The 16,130-nt window shown below is 59.2% G+C and overlaps 1 protein-coding gene across 1 annotated transcript in view; it reads left to right on the top strand.

The window, feature by feature from the left end:
- The window catches only part of CRHR1 (corticotropin releasing hormone receptor 1), a 39,962-nt gene extending 28,153 nt beyond the window's left edge, over positions 1–11,809 (top strand). The window contains exons 4-13 of the mRNA XM_036451721.2: positions 1,364–1,449; positions 5,720–5,826; positions 6,366–6,486; positions 6,713–6,866; positions 7,118–7,178; positions 9,153–9,225; positions 9,433–9,518; positions 9,708–9,843; positions 10,020–10,061; positions 10,620–11,809. Coding sequence (XP_036307614.1) covers positions 1,364–1,449; positions 5,720–5,826; positions 6,366–6,486; positions 6,713–6,866; positions 7,118–7,178; positions 9,153–9,225; positions 9,433–9,518; positions 9,708–9,843; positions 10,020–10,061; positions 10,620–10,760 — 1,007 coding nt within the window. The 3' untranslated portion in view covers positions 10,761–11,809. The remainder of the gene's footprint in view (positions 1–1,363; positions 1,450–5,719; positions 5,827–6,365; positions 6,487–6,712; positions 6,867–7,117; positions 7,179–9,152; positions 9,226–9,432; positions 9,519–9,707; positions 9,844–10,019; positions 10,062–10,619) is intronic.
- Positions 11,810–16,130: the final 4,321 nt, after the last annotated feature.

Here is a 16,130-nt window from a genome sequence, read left to right as displayed (position 1 = left end):
TGAGCGGAGGGGCTGAGAGGCCAGAAGCCCCAGTTCCTCACGCAGCTCAGCAGCACTGAGCCGGCCCTGGGCCCCCACCTCTGCCTCCCACACACTGCTCTGCCCCTGCCGGGCCCCGGGCTCAGGGACTGGGACTCGGCAGTTCTCCTGTACCCTGTGACACGAGGGTCAGTGGGAGCCGTGGTACGGCCTGCAGCAGGACGGAGGCTCCAGCGGAAATGGCTCAGGACTCAATTCCCTTCCAGCCAGTTCTGCCTGGAGGAATTAAGTCAAGGAAATACCTTTAGAGCCACTGATGCTGGATGAGGTACAGAGTGAGGCAGGACTACCTCTATCAGCAAGGGAGAAAGACTTGAAGTTGGGATCTCTCTTGTCCCCTCCTTCCTGGGTATCAGAGTCCCGGGGACATGCCCAGGAGGGACCTTTGTGCAGCTCTTGTCATCCCAGAGCCTGAATCCAGGCCTCAGAGCACGGGGCTCCTCCCCATCCCTAGAAGGTGACAGGTTCTGGGCTGTAGTCCAGCTGATGGCTGCACAGCCCCCCCCCCCCCCCACGTTGGGCCACTCCTGTCTTTTCTCCTCACTACCATGTGCCAGTCTGTGAGCCAGCTGTAGACGTCCAAATAATGAGAGACTTGTTACGTGAGACCCACCCTATGAGGTCCCCAGCGCATCCCTGCTACCTGTCATTTTCTGTCCCAAGAGACCTCCACCAGCGATGTTCCCAACATCGGGAAATGCCCCATGGGGGCCTTCCCCAGCACTGGCCCCCTGAGCCTCACCCCATGGAGCACGTGAGGACCCCCCCCCACACACACACACATAAGAACCTCACCACAATAGTCACCATAGGACTCCCTGTCGCTTCTTTGTGCCACGTGAGCTGCCACCACACACCCTTCCTCCATATCATGCCCAGCCTCGGGAGTGAGATTGACTCATCAGATCTTACCATTCGTGTCTACTGTCATGTGAGACTCCAAAATGAGAAAGTCCTCAGAAGGGCACCCACCACATAATCTGCCACGACATAAGGGCTTGCAAGGAAAGAGCCCAATGAGCTGGTCAAGACTGCCCAAGGACCAGTCTCCTGGGCATGATCATGCCAGCCCAAGCGGGCAGAGCCATACCCCAAGGTCAGGTGCTGGAGTTCACGCTGGGCCCCTTTTGGAACCCGGGGGCAAAAAGAGGCAGGAAGCTGGGGCAGTAGGGAAGCCCCTCTCCCCAGCTTCACCAGCAGTCAGGCCCTGTGCTGGCCCAGGTGGATGGATAGATGGACAGGCGGATGGGCAGACAGATGCCTAGGCTGCTATTTGGGAGAGGAACCGTGGGTCACTCTGCCCCTCTCTCTCTCCTTTATCCAGACAACGGTTACAGACAGTGCCTGGCCAACGGCAGCTGGGCCGCCCGCGTGAACTACTCAGAGTGCCAGGAGATCCTCAGCGAGGAGGTGAGGCTGTGGGGAGGCAGCCATGCCGCTACCAGGGCCCCCCGCCGCGGTCCTGCCTGCTACCTGGCCGGTGGCCAGTCCGGGTGGGGGAGCCAGAGGCTGATGGCAAGCGCTGGGCACTCAAGCTCCTGTAGTAAGGAGGGAGTCTGTGTCACGTGGACAGGGGGCAGGCTGATGCGAGGAGTCCTCGTTCCTTCCTTCCCTCCTTCCACCTGCTCACTGGCACAGGTTTTCATCCGTTTTCCACCCTTCCCACCTGAGTGACATATCCAGGTGCAGCCAGGGGCTATTTCAGAATCGGGGATGGGGGTGGGGGCGGGGCAGTTAGAAAAATCCTTTTAGAAGGCCTTTTAAATTGGCAAGTGTTTTTGAGAAGATGTTACACATAATACAGAATTCAGAGGTACAAATGGGCAGAGAATGTCTCCCTCTCAACCCAGCCCCGGGGAATCTCTCCTAGAGACAACCATTTTGCCAGTTTATTTTTTATTATTATATTTTTATGGATTTCATAGAGGAAGGGAAAGAGAGATAGAAACATCAATTATGAAAGAGAATCACTGATAGTCTGGGGATGGAGCCCGAAACCCAGGCATGTGCCCTGACCAGGAATCGAACCTGGGACCCTTCAGTCTGCAGGCCAATGCTCTATCCACTGAGCCGAACCAGCTAGGACCCATTTTGCCAGTTTCTTCAATGTTCTCCCGGAGACATTCCCTGCATATTCGAGTAATTAGGTGCCTATATTCTTCTCTGTTTTTACCCAAATGTTGCATGTTACACACCCTGTTTGACACCTTGCCTTTTGCATGTAAGTATCCATCTTGGTGATTGTTCACACCAGTACCTGAAGAGCAGCTTCATTCTCTTCTACATTTGCATAATATCACATCGTGCAGATGGACCGTAATTTATTTACCCGTTTTTTTTATGCTCAGTCTCTGGTTGCTACCAACAGTGCTGCAATGAATAAACCTTTATGGCTGAGATTTGGCAGATGCCCAGGTGTATCTATCTTCCTGGTGTTGCTGCCTGCCGCCCTGTCCCAGCCCCTACATCTCCACCCACCCCTTCAGTGGGCGCTGAGGAAGTGGGGGCCATGGAGCTGGAAGCCTGGGGCAGAAGGAGGATGCCCCAAGCTGTCTGAGGCATCTCAGGCTTCTGGGGTGGAGGAGAGAGGGGCTGGACCAGGCAGTCCCGGGAATCCCTGTGCCTGAAGGATCTAAATTGGATGGGACCCTGGAGACCCTCCATCCCGTTTTGATCTGCCTGGGAATAAGAGTCACCGGAGCACTTGTTCAAAAACAAGCCAGCTCCCGGCCCTGCCAGGGCCCTCCCCACGCTCAGGACTCCTCATTTCCTCGGAGCTGCTGCAGTTAACCGAGCACCCCGTTTGGTTTCTCAGCTCTGGGCCCTGGATATGCCCTAATTAAGCACCATGCCCAGAGGGAATGATTGCAGGTGATGGACTGGCAGGCCAGCGCCTGTGAAGTGGGAGTTGTGAGGGCGCCCAGAGGCCAGCCCACAGCCCTCACCACCAGAACACAAGCCCCAGTGCCACACCACTCCGCCTTCCTCAGTCTCAGGTCTCCAAATGGAACAGGGACAGGGTGCTGGTCAGGCCCCAGGGATGGGCTGTGTCCACGTGTTTCTTGAGCATCCCAGCGGCTTCTGAATGAAGTTATAACGTTGGGGACTTGGTGCTATTCTGTGGGGAGTGGTGGCTTTCTCTCAGGAGGTCAGGCTGTCTCTCGGGTGTCATTAAGGTCTCTCGGAGTGTCACATCCTGGGTATCTCAGGATGTGGCTGGCTGTTCTCTCTGGGTGTCCCTGACCACCTTCCAGGGTATTGCTGACCGTCTCTGGACATCTCTTGAGGTACCACTGCCATCTGCCCAACACCCTCTTGGGCTCTCTGCACTGTGAACCCCACCCCCAGACGGCTTGCTCCTCCTCAGATGCCAACAGGCTGATGTGGCAGCTGAGACGGGACTGGAACCCAGCCTGGGCCTCTAACCTTGAGTGGTTTGCTCCAATTCTCCCCTTGCAGCCTCAGTGGAGAAAAACCCTCATGAGTCCCCATCCTCCCCACAGAAGCCCGGACAGAGAGAGTGCCTCTGTTTTCCATCCGTGGGGACAGGGGAAGCTGGGTCTTTAAGACCAAGCAGTACTGGAATGTGCCTGCTGGCTGGCTGGCTTGGGCCGATGATGCAGCCTCTTCAACTGGAAAAACAGGGACAGAAGGACAGTCTTGAGGGGCAGTGATGAGAAAGAAAAGCAGTGACATCTGTCGAGTTCCTGGCTCAGTGTCCAGCATACAGTAGGTGCTTAATAAAGGATTCATCTCCCCCAAACCACCCTGGCACCGCCTGCTGGGGGGCAGGAGGGGAGGTTGGAGGAGGAGCTGACAGCAGGTGGTGGTGGAGGGGCTCCCTGCACACTGTGCTCCTCACATTCCCCTGGGCCGGGGCTCCCTCGCGTTCTTATTACCCAGGGGCTTCAGCGTGTGGAGAATTTAATAAAAGCAACGAAGCGCCAGCTCCAGTCAGGCTGGATGTGCGCAGGGAGACTCCAGGTTTGGTATCTGCTGCCAGGTGCTCAGAGGCCCCCCCCCCCATTTGCACAGCCCCTTCCCCTCTCTCTGTCTCTCTGGCCTGCCTCCATTTACACCTCACTGGGTGTCAGCCCCTCTGAGCAGCACTGAGTTGCTAACATGACTGCCTGCCAGGTTCCTGAAAGCCTCTGTCTCTCTGGTCTACCTCCATTTACACCTCGCTGGGTGTCAGCCCCTGAGCAGCACTGAGTTGCTAACGTGACTGCCTACCAGGTTCCTGAAAGCCTCTGCCAGGGAAACCAGCCCGAGGGCAGAGCACCCACATCCCACCCTGGGGAAATAGCCCCGAGAGCAGAGCACCCACATCCCACCCTGGGAAAACCAGCCCGAGGGCAGAGCACCCACATCCCACCCTGGGAAAACCAGCCCCCAGAGCAGAGCACCCACATCCCACCCTGGGAAAACCAGCCCCCAGAGCAGAGCACCCACATCCCACCCTGGGAAAACCAGCCCCCAGAGCAGAGCACCCACATCCCACCCTGGGAAAACCAGCCCCGAGAGCAGAGCACCCACATCCCACCCTGGGAAAACCAGCCCCGAGAGCAGAGCACCCACATCCCACCCTGGGAAAACCAGCCCCCAGAGCAGAGCACCCACATCCCACCCTGGGAAAACCAGCCCCCAGAGCAGAGCACCCACATCCCATCCTGGGAAAACCAGCCCGCAGAGCAGAGCACCCACATCCCACCCTGGGAAAACCAGCCCGAGGGCAGAGCACCCACATCCCACCCTGGGAAAACCAGCCCCCAGAGCAGAGCACCCACATCCCACCCTGGGAAAACCAGCCCCCAGAGCAGAGCTGCTGAGCACCTGGACCTAGGACCTCAGAGGTCCTGCAGTGAGGCTGCCCCTTCAGCAGGGGTGGGGCAGGGCTGGGGAGAGGGGAGAGGGAGGGAGTGGCTTGGATGGCTGCTGCATGTCCCACTGCAGAGGCACATGCCTTAGGTGAGTGAGTGTGGGTCTCAGTTTTCTCACCTGGAAGATGGATGGGGTTGGACTTGATCCCTCGGGACCATCGATCTATGAAATAAATGAAGTTACAACGTTGGGGACTTCGTTCTAGTCCTGGGGCAGGGGCTGGACCTAGAAAGGGAATTACAGAACCTGAGGGGGTTCTGTGGTTTCTACCGATTCGGTGGATGCGCATCCACAGCCACCCTCCCCCTCGCTGACAGAGGCCGGCTTCAGCGGCAGCAGGAGGGAGTGACGGGTGGTGGAGGCGGAGGTGTCTCCACCCAGACATGGGGGGCGGGAGGACGTCCGGGAGGGCTGGTGTCTGCACCCCCCAGGGCCAGAGAGTTTGACCTGAGTGGAAATGTGAGCATGAACACCCCCATGAGCCCTGCACACGCGTCTGTGCACGCAGAACGGGGTCCCTGTGCCATGTGGAGAGTCAGGTTAACAGACACTCGTTCAACAGCACGGAGCAGGGGGCAGAGCGTGGGATTCAGGGACAGACCGACAGACAGGGAGACACAGCCCCAAAGGACACAGGGCTGCTCCAGGGCAACGTGAGGCACTTGGGGCTCGGAAAGGGGGCTATTGTTGGCATTGCCCACTCTGTCCCGGCCACCACGGGATCTGTGCCACCATTGGGTCTGGGCGCAGGGGTGGGGCCGTGGGGGAACCTCACCTCTGCCCCTCTCTCTGGCCTCAGAAGAAGAACAAGGTGCACTACCATCTTGCTATCATCATCAACTACCTGGGCCACTGCATCTCCCTGGTGGCCCTCCTGGTGGCCTTCGTCCTCTTTCTGCGGCTCAGGTGAGCAGTCCCTGGCACCGTCCCTGGGCCTTGAGCAGGGGAGGGAGAAGGCAGGCACAGGGGGCTGCTGGGAAGGGGATCCTGCCCCTCGCCTCAGTGGGAGGGGGTGACAGCTGCAGAGTCCCAGGTCTCTGGAAACCTCTGGCAGGGTCACTTCTGCCCCCTTGCCCAGGAACTGCCAGGGGCAGGGAGGGGGCGGAGGGCGGCCGAAGCATAAGGTGAAAGCTGGAGGGAGACGCCCCACTGGAGGCCTGAGTGTTTTCTGACCCTCAAACCTGGGACCACAGGGCGGGAGGAGTGCCCGGGGGGAAGGGGCAGCCCCTGGTCCTGGAGCATTGGCTGTGGCAGATTCTGCCCCCAGAGCTTAGGTGTGGGTGGGTCACAGGTAGGAAGGGCCATGCGTGACTTAGCCAGTCAGCCCCTTTCTGAGACTCAGTTTTCCCATCCATACATCTGGGCTGGAGTGGTGCTTGCGGCCTATCCCTCACCCTCTCTCTCCTTCCCTTGCTCCCAACACCCACCTGCCCTGCCGCCCCTAGGAGCATCCGGTGCCTCAGAAACATCATCCACTGGAACCTCATCTCGGCCTTCATCCTGCGCAATGCCACGTGGTTCGTGGTCCAGCTCACCATGAGCCCCGAAGTCCACCAGAGCAACGTGGTATGTCCTGGTGGGGGCAGGCCTGGGTGGAGGAGGGGTCCGGGCGGGGCTGTCCTGGAGGGGCAGGGCCAGGGCCGGGCCTTGGGGCCCACAGGACAGGAGTGGATCCTGGGGAGTGCGCCATCCTGCTGAGGGGAGGCCCTAGGCCCAGGGTGGGATGCGGGTGCTTCCCCCACCTGTCCCCCCCACCCCGCTCACTGTCATATCTGGTGGGGGCGGGCGGCAGGGCTGGTGCAGGTTGGTGACAGCCGCCTACAACTACTTCCATGTGACCAACTTCTTCTGGATGTTTGGGGAGGGCTGCTACCTGCACACGGCCATCGTGCTCACCTACTCCACCGACCGGCTGCGCAAGTGGATGTTCATCCTCATTGGCTGGGGTGAGCCGGTCCCCCCACCCCCACCCCCCCATTCCCATCCCAGGCTCCCCTCTCCTCACCCAGACCCAGGTCAGCGGGCTGCAGGGCCAGGTTAGGGTGACAGAATGTACACCACAGCCCTGTGCCCTCGCTGAGGTGGGGGGAGCATTTAAAGGAGGTACCTTGGAAGAGTGGGTCCCAGCTCCACCCTGGGGACCCCTGCCTGCCTCCAGGCCCGCGGACTGGCTCTGAGACAGCGCTGTCTTCCCCAGGCGTGCCTTTCCCCATCATCGTGGCCTGGGCCGTTGGGAAGCTGTACTACGACAACGAGAAGTAAGTCGGCTCCGTCCTCTCACCGCCGAGGGCCCCTCGGCCCCAGGCCCAGGCTCTCAGCCCAGCTCTGCCTGACGCCCCTCCAGGGCCCTCGGCAGTCACCTTCCCTGTCAGGGCCACAGTTTCTTCATCTAGAAAGACAGGGAGCATGGGGCTAGGCTCAGTCTGAGGCTCCCTAGGGTGCTCTGCTTGGGGGGGGGGGGGGGGGCGGGTGGCTAGACAGGCGAATCCAGGCAATTCTGTCTTGGGCTCTCCCAGGCAGAACCACAGGAGGGTTACCGGCTGCCTGTGGAGCCAGACTAAACTGTTCAGGGTCTGAATCGTGGCCCCATCACTAAGTAACTGTATGACCTGTGTGCTATACTTACTACAGCGTGCCTCAGCTTCCTCATCTGAAAAATGGGCATCTTAATAATAGTGCCCCCCTCACAGGGTGTGGTGGGGATGACATGAGTTAGTATATATTATTATACTTAAGCATTTAGGATTGTACTTGGCACATTGTATATGCCGTACAAATGTTTCCTATTAATTTTAAGACTTAATAGCAACTGATCCTGACAATCTCAGAGACCCCCTTGCAGCTCTGAAATCCTGAGCGCCTTATTGATACAGATGTTCCCAGCTGCCCCTGACAACGGGGCTTCCACGAGAGTGGTTCTCAGCCTTGGCTCCCATTAGAGTCACCCAGGAAGCCTTAAAAAGTACCAATGCCCAGGCTTGACCTCCAGGTGTGGATGTAACTGGTCCAGAGTGTGGCCGGCACCACGATATTTTTTTTAACTGCCCAGGTGATTCTACTCTGCACTGGAGAAAAGAGAACCCCTGAGATAGAGGCAGAAAAAGGGGACAAAGCCTAGGGATGTTCCAGGATCTTCTCCACCAGTGGTTCAGGAACTCACTGTCTGACTGGGGTTCCAGGCGGCCTTCATCAGTGACAATTCTCCCCACCACCACAGAGTAGGGCAGCCACCACAGCCTCACTGGGAAATCATGTTCATTACTTACCAGGGTGATCCCGGGAAAGGTGGGGGCGGGGGCAAGAGGGCAACTGACACACCACTGTGGGCCAGAGTCCCTGAGCAGGAGCAGTGTAAACCCTGGGCGATGATCTGTGCCTGCAGGTGTGCAGGTGTAGGTGTGAGCACAGGGGGAAAGAGGAAGAACTTTCTCCCAAAGCTGCCCAGTAAGCATTCTAGAGGAAAAAAGGATGCCTGAGGTGGGGAAGTTGGTCTGGATGACTCTGGAGCTCCACCTTGTGGCAAGATGCTGCCACTGCAGCAGAAGGGATCCAGACTCAAGGCCACTCAGACAGCTCACGTGTGGTCTGCACCATGTTTTTTGAATTGGTTGTTAATCTTTAAAAAGTCAAGATTTTCCACCTAAAAAAATCTCAGTTCTGGTTTGTGGAAGCATCGTGAAATCTAGGCATTGCGGGGCTGCCTCTAGGCAGGGAGGTGGGATTTTCTGGGTGCCCTGTCCCCCTCCCTCCCCTGACCTTCCTAGAGCTTGCTGGAGGGAGCTCAGGAAAATGCAAAGCAAGTCTGCTTCCTGGGACGGGAGGGACCTATGGAAGCTCTGCCTCAAGGCTGTTCACATTGCAATGGAGCCGACTGGGAGACTGCTAGCTGTTGGGGGCCTACTACAGGACAGGGGCTTGTGCCGGAAACTGAAGGGAGCAGTGGTGTGTTGGGCCCATGCCTGCTCCTCTCAGACGCCTTTTCCATGATCTCCCTGCCACACTGCCTGCTTCCAGCTTTACATCTAATGACAGGGGATGCCGACCATGCTGCAGATGGGATAACTGCTGTGGTGGGATCAAGTGGCTTGACCTTTTGCCAGGGTGGGAATTTGGGCATCCAGAGCCTGGTTTCCAGCCCCGGTCCTGCCCTTGCCAAGCAATGCCCCTCCCCTCTGCCACCGAACTGGATCCGAATAGCCCCCTCCTCTCACCTCCTATCTGTGGCCTTCTAGGTGCTGGTTTGGCAAAAGGCCTGGGGTTTACACCGACTACATCTACCAGGGCCCCATGATCTTGGTCCTGCTGGTAAGAACCTGGTGGGGGGGGCAGTGGGGAGGGGCAATAAGAGCCGACTGTGAACCCCAAGGATCCCTCTGCCTAGAATGTTCCAGTGCTAGTGAAGGTGGCGGGAGAGCAGCAGGGGGGACCGAGACCAGACCTGAGACGGTTAAGTCCCTGACATCTTGCACACACACACAAGCCTACACCATCCCACTGTGTGCTCGCTTGCAGATCAATTTTATCTTCCTTTTCAACATCGTCCGCATCCTCATGACCAAACTTCGGGCGTCCACCACGTCTGAGACCATTCAGTACAGGTAGCTGGTCTTGTGTCCCCCACCCCTGGGGGCTCCAGAGATCCCAGCCCTTACCCAGGGTCTTCCCCCAGGCCTGGCAGTCCCTCCTGAAACCCCAGCCCCCCCATCTCAGACACAGGGGACTGACTCCCAGCCCAGCCCCCTCCGGGGTGGGCTGTGACTCTGGCTTCCCGCCCCCCGGCCCCCCAGGAAGGCTGTGAAGGCCACTCTGGTACTGCTCCCCCTGCTGGGCATCACCTACATGCTGTTCTTCGTGAACCCCGGGGAGGACGAGGTCTCCCGGGTCGTCTTCATCTACTTCAACTCCTTCCTGGAGTCCTTCCAGGTACTGACGCCTTCCCCTCTTGGCCCTGCCCCCGACCTCCCCTCCGCCTCCAGGGGCAGGCATTCTCCCAGGCAGGGGCCTGGAGGGGCTGGACACTGAGGAGGGAAGGGGCTGCCCGGAAACTGAGTGGGGCCACCCAGCCCAGTCCCCTTGACCCTCCTTCTCCTCCACCCCAGGGCTTCTTCGTGTCTGTGTTCTACTGTTTCCTCAACAGCGAGGTAAGGACCCCGGCTGGGGCTCAGGACGGCAGGAAGCCTAATGGGAGGAGAGGTGGCCTGCAGCCTCCCTCTGCCCCCCACAGGCCGGCCCTCCTCCCCGCCCCCTTTAGGGATGTCCTGGGGGGTCCGTGCCGCCTGCCCACGCTGCTCCTGCCCTGGCAAGCCCACTCCTTTGCTCACTTAGGCAGTTGGCATTGAGAAGGGGGAAGAGCCGGGGCTCAGCCTTGTCAGTGGTCTGTGACAGGGGTTGTTGAGAGCCAGGAAGCTGAGCCCTAGGGCAGGGGATGCGTGTGGATGGAGGGTTGGGATTATTCACGGCAAAGACACTGTGTGGATTAGAAAAAGGCACCCCTTCCTCAGGACACAGAGAAAACCGTCCCAACAAACGTGCAAACCAAAAATGTTCCTTTCCTATGCGGCCCCCTGTGCGCCTCACACCTGTGCGCCGCTCGCCTGCACAGCTGTTTGCCTTACAGCTGCTTGTGGCAGCCCTCCGGGAGGGAGGGCGGGCCCTCCTGCCACTGCGCTCACACGTCATGGTCTGCTCTGTGCCCACAGGTCCGCTCTGCCGTCCGGAAGAGGTGGCACCGATGGCAGGACAAGCACTCGATCCGCGCCCGGGTGGCCCGCGCCATGTCCATCCCCACCTCCCCAACCCGGGTCAGCTTCCACAGCATCAAGCAGTCCACGGGGGTCTGAGCTGGAGGGCCGTGTCTGCAGCTGACCAACCGGCTCCTTCCCCACCCCATCCTGGCACTGAGACCCGGGAGGCCCCTCCCTGACCCCCAGCTGAGCAGGAGTTCTGGCCTCGGAGAGCAGCCTCACTCTGGGCCACGGGACAACTGGAAAATAAGCTACAGAACTGGGCTGGGCCCAGGGCCCCGGACTCCCCTCTGCCCCCAGTCCTCCCCGGCGAATGGAGTGAGAATGGGGAGCCAGGCAACCCAAAGCAGCACATGGGTCCCTCCAAGAGGCGTCCTCCCGGAGCACAAGGCGGCCAATGCACTGCCCCAGGGGCACCATGGGAAACTCTCAAAACAGCATCCCAACCACGGAGATAATGCCTCCGGGCCTTCGCAAGGCCTTCCAACAGCGATGGGAACCAGGGCTTGCCGTCAGAGCCCTGGAGACGTTAGAAATCAGTGGCATCATCAGTCATCAGGCTTCGTGACCGGAAATCCTCCCACGCCACCAGAACGTCATCCGGCCCCGTGGCGCTGCCACCAGAAATGCCCTGCCTCGCTGCACCGCACCCTCGGACTTTTACTGCCCCGCCAGCCACACAGGCTCCCTCTCCCCGCCCTCCTGCCCCAGGGGTCTCCCCTTTGTGAGAAGGTGGGGGCTGGAAGGGAGTGGCCTGGGAGCTAGAGCCCGGGTGCGCCCCAACCAAAGCCGGTCTCCCTGCGAAGGGGCAGAGAACGCAGAGGACCGTCCAGCCTGCTGACGGAAGTGACCTGGCCTCTGGGCAACCCCTCTGGCTGGTCACAGAGAGCTTGTTGCCCCTGGATGGCCTCTGGGGCAGCCCTGTTAGCTACGCGAAGATAGGAGAAAGGGCAGGGCCCTCGGGCCCCAGCGCCTGGAGCAGCGCAAGTGGCCCTTGGGTCAGCTGATCACATACATCCGCCCCAGGCATAGGCTGGCCCAGCCCTCACTGGACCCACCCTCACTGGACAGCCAGGGCTTTGGGGGTGCAGGGCTGGGAGATGGGGGTGGCTGATGTAAATAATAATATTTATCTTTTCAACCAGCATCTGTGACGTTCTGGACTGTGCCAGAGCTGGGTGGAAAGGGTCTGCCAAGAAATGGAGGCCACTTTGAGGGTTCGAGGCCTCTGTGTGTCTGGGAAACACACACTCATCACGGATGGGGTGTAGGTAAGCCCTGAGGGCTGGCTGAGAACTAGGTGGGTCCTGCTGGCCCAGGTGATAAGGACAGCTTTTGTAAGGGGGTGCGTTGTAGGGAGAGACGGGCTGTGGGTGAAAGATGCAGGTACAGGACCTCATGGGCAGGGGCACAGCTTGGGCAAAGGAGTGGTGATGGAGTGCCCCAGCCCCTGGAAACAGGGAGCAGGTGGGGGTGGGGGCCCAGCAAAGGAAGGTGGCGGGAAGGGTGGGTGCGCACAGGCCACTGCCCCTCTGGGCAGCTGGGACTTAATCCTGCTGGACACTCAGGAAGCCGAGTGGGACACACGCCTCCATCATCCCACTGAGGACCGAGGGATGTTCACCCACCAGCTCCCTCAGTCTCGGGGCGAAGGCTGCCACCGGGGCCATTAATCCCCCTGCACTTCCCACGGCCACTTGGGCCACGAGGAGGCCCAGAGAGAGCGTCCAGTCACAGCAGCGTGGGGCGGAAGCCGGGGTGAGCTGTGTCCTGGTGGGGAGGCGGGGACAATGAAACTCCCTGTGCACACACAGGGCCAGGCCAGCCTGGGCCTTGCCGCGGGGTCTCTGGCCACAGGGACACAGCAGCACAGGCTGAGATGACGGGTACCTAGAGCCCTAAAGCTCCCTGCCGGGGAGGGAGGTGCAGCGGGTGGGGGTCTGGTCCGGGGAGGAGCTGCGGGTATCCCTTAAGGCCATGTGGGCACCCTGCTCTGCCAACTCCAGCTCTGTCCCCTTAAGCAGAGAGACCGGGAAGACATGGGGGGGGAGGGGACCAGGGGACACAGGCTAACAGCTTCCAGAGTAACTGGGGGAGAAGCCCCGTAAAGAGCCTGGCTGGCAGGAGGGATCTGAAGTGGCAGATGGATCTCGAATGGCCACACGCAGGCATCTTCCTTGACTCTACGACTCTGCGACTCTGCGTTTCACTCCATGGAGGAGGAGGAGGGAGAAAGGGAGGCTTTCCTAGGAAATGTAGGGATGTGGGGGCGGGGCCTCCCAAGGATGGGCTGGGGATTCTGAGGGGGTTGCATATATAAGATTCCTTGAGGAGGCGAAAGGGGCGGTGCCCCCTCTCCTGCTTGTGCCTCCTGGTGGCTTTAGTTGTGGGCTCCCTCTGAGCAGCTCCTGTGCACTCCGCCCTAGGCGCGGTGTGAGGGGCAGATGAGCAGCCCCCCAATGCCCGCAACAACCGCTCAGCTCCGAGCTCACGCGGGCGGCCACCTCCAAGGCTGCCGTCATCAGAGGAGCTACAGGTGTCCCTGGCAGGCAGGGGCCGGTCCAGAGGAGCCCCGGGACCCCTCCCATCCAGAGACTATAAGGGCAGAGGGCCTGCTTCAGGCACAGCTGCGAACATCTGGGCCCCAGAGAACTGCAGCTCCTATGCCAGGGCAGGTGCCCGGAGAGTAACCCTCCGCGGCCCCTGTGTGTTCTGGGCTCTGGGACCAGGGTGAAGGCCAGTCTGGCCTGTGGGTGGAGCCGGAAGAGAGGCCCCTTGGGGGGTGAGTGTGGTTCTATGGGCCAACAGACACACAGGTCACTCCACTTCAGGGAGGGGCTGGGCAGCTGCAGGGTGAGGTCACTGTGGTATAGACCCCCCTCTCAAGCCAAAGGCTAAAGTCCCCTAAAATTGCCCTCCCTGAGTCCATTTCTCCTGGGGACCCTCCTTCCTAGGCACAGATCAGCAGTGGAGGGAAAACCAGTGTGGGGTTTTGATTTTCCATTTTGGGCTCCTGATGTAGAGACAGGGAAGACATGGGGAGGGGACCGTCTCCCTGAATGTGACAATAGACTCCTGCTGCAGGGGGGGGGGGGGAGAATCCTCAGCTTCCCCTCCAGCCTCCTCAGTCCCTTACTGCTGCTGGGTCAGACCCCTAGGTCCAGGCCTGGGGAAGGAGTCAGATCTGGGAAATACACTTATTAGGAAGGGGAGGAGGTTTTGGAATCCAGATAATTCTTTCACTGAGGGCATTTGTAGACCTCTTTGCATTCCACAGAATCCTTTATAACATTTGTCTAACCCTCAATTAGCTAATGGAGGTAGGAACTAGCCCATTTTACAGCTGAGGAAACTGAGGCCTGGAGACTCACTCACCTGAGATCAACAGTCCTTTGGCTCCAAGTCCAGGGCTCTTTTCACCCCCTCCATTGACTACAGTCAGTAGGCTTGAATTTGGGGAGACCAGGACTGATAAAGCAGCTGGGGGAGGGGGGAGCAAGCAGGCCTCAGTGTTCCAGACTGTCTGACTGAGGATGTGTTCCAGGAGAAGATAGGACCAGCCTGGAGGTGGTCCAACCAGTGTCCAGCCGCTGAGTCCAGCTGGGTGGGAGCTATGAGGGTTGTGTATGTCCCCCCGGTTCCCAGCCTTCCTTCCCTTTCTCCCCAACACCCTCCACCCCTCCACTTCCTAACTATAAACAGTGCAGCCCAGACCCCTAGGAGCCTCTGGGCATCTCTCTGCATCCACCCAGACTCTGCCCAGCCCTGCGAGGGTGCCACTGGCCTCAGCATCACTTCATCCAGCCCTGACTCCAAACCCAACAGCCCACCCTCGGTCCAAATAAAGGGGGTGCTTTCTGCATGTCACCAACGACACTGTCATTCGCCGAGTGCTTACTGGGCACCAAGCGCCGCTGAGCCCCTCACTTGTTGACCTCATCTACTCTTCATACCACCCGGGGGGGGGGGGAGAATCCTCAGCTTCCCCTCCAGCCTCCTCAGTCCCTCAGTGAGGCAGGTGCTATTACCCCACTTAACAGAGGGGGACAGCAAGGCCCAGAGAGGTTAATGAGCTGCCCAAAGGCACCCAGCAGTGGACGGCTGGATGTGAACCACGGCTGGCCCCCCTTAGCCTGCACTGTGTTTAACCCCGATGCAGCAGGAGTTCTTTGTAGGGCACCCCTCCCTGCCCTGCTGCCCCCTCCAATGCCCTCCCTCGGGAAATTCTTTGGTTTTTCCCGTTTGTGGGCAAACAGATACGAAGCTAGATGTAGGAGTCGATGTCTGCAAAGCATGAGCCTCGGGCGGATCCCTCTCTGAGCCCAGCCCAGCCTCCAGTCCGACCACAGGCTGCCCGCCGCCCAGTGTCCCCAGCCCTGCTCCATCTCTAAGCATAGCCTCCTAGTCCCTACCCTCCGCACCCCACCAGGCCCTGCAGCGTGGGGGCAAGAGACGCCAGGGCCGTGCATGTCCTTCAGAGCCCTCAGTACGTTGGAAACGCCACCGAGATCACCATTTGGAGATCACACTAGAGACCACCGGAACTACAACAAGCCTGTCTTGAGCCCAGTGCCCCCCGGAGGGGACTGCAGCTGGCCTCACTTTGTTCTTTTTTAATTGTGGCAAAACACACCTAAGACAGAACGTGCCATCTCAACTGTGTCCGAATGCACAGTTCCGTGCCACGAGTGCTCTCACAATGTGCAACCTTCACCACCACCTGCTTCCAGAACCTGTCCGTCCCCGAATGGAAACACCATACCTTCAGCACTCACTCCTGCTCCTCACTCCCCCAGCCTCTGGCCACCACCAGCCTGCTTTCTGTCCCCACAGACTTGCCTGTTTCCGACATTTCATAGAAGTGGAATCATACAACACTTGTCCTTTCGTGACTGGCTTCTTTCACTTAGCACAGTGCTGTCAGGGTCCACCCACACTGTGGGAGCCTGAACCAGAACTTCATTCCTTTGAACGCCTGCTTTCCATGCTCTTGGGTATATGCCCAGGAATGCAACTCCTGGGTCAAATGTAACTGTTTAGCTTCCAGAGGAACCACCAAACTTCTCCACTGGGGCTGCACCATTTTACATTCCCAACAGCAATGTGTGAGGATCCCAGTTTCTGTCAAAACTGGTTATGATCCAGCCACCCCCATGGGTGTGTTGGTCCCTGGTTTTTCAAGATTAGAGACTCCCTGAGTGGACAGTGGGGGACCCGCTGAGGGAACAGACTGAACATCAGTAATGGGGGTGAGGGGACTATGGAGGGAAACAGGAAGTTTGATTATCACAGAGCTCAGTAAGGGGCTGGCTAGCCCTGCTGTGCCTAGCACCTGGGTGCTCGGATGCAGAGGTGCACCCAGTCTAGACACCCCTACACTCCAAAAAAACACAACTCAGCCAAGTGTCTCTCCTCTCACTGCCCCGACCAAAGCACCAGTCCTCCCTTTGCAAGGGGAGCCCAGCA

Source organism: Pipistrellus kuhlii, unplaced genomic scaffold (genome assembly GCF_014108245.1).
Source record: "Pipistrellus kuhlii isolate mPipKuh1 unplaced genomic scaffold, mPipKuh1.p scaffold_m20_p_22, whole genome shotgun sequence".
Lineage (NCBI taxonomy): Eukaryota > Metazoa > Chordata > Mammalia > Chiroptera > Vespertilionidae > Pipistrellus > Pipistrellus kuhlii.
The sequence above is the reverse complement of the archived record's forward strand: the minus strand, read 5'-3'. Positions and strand labels throughout refer to the sequence as shown.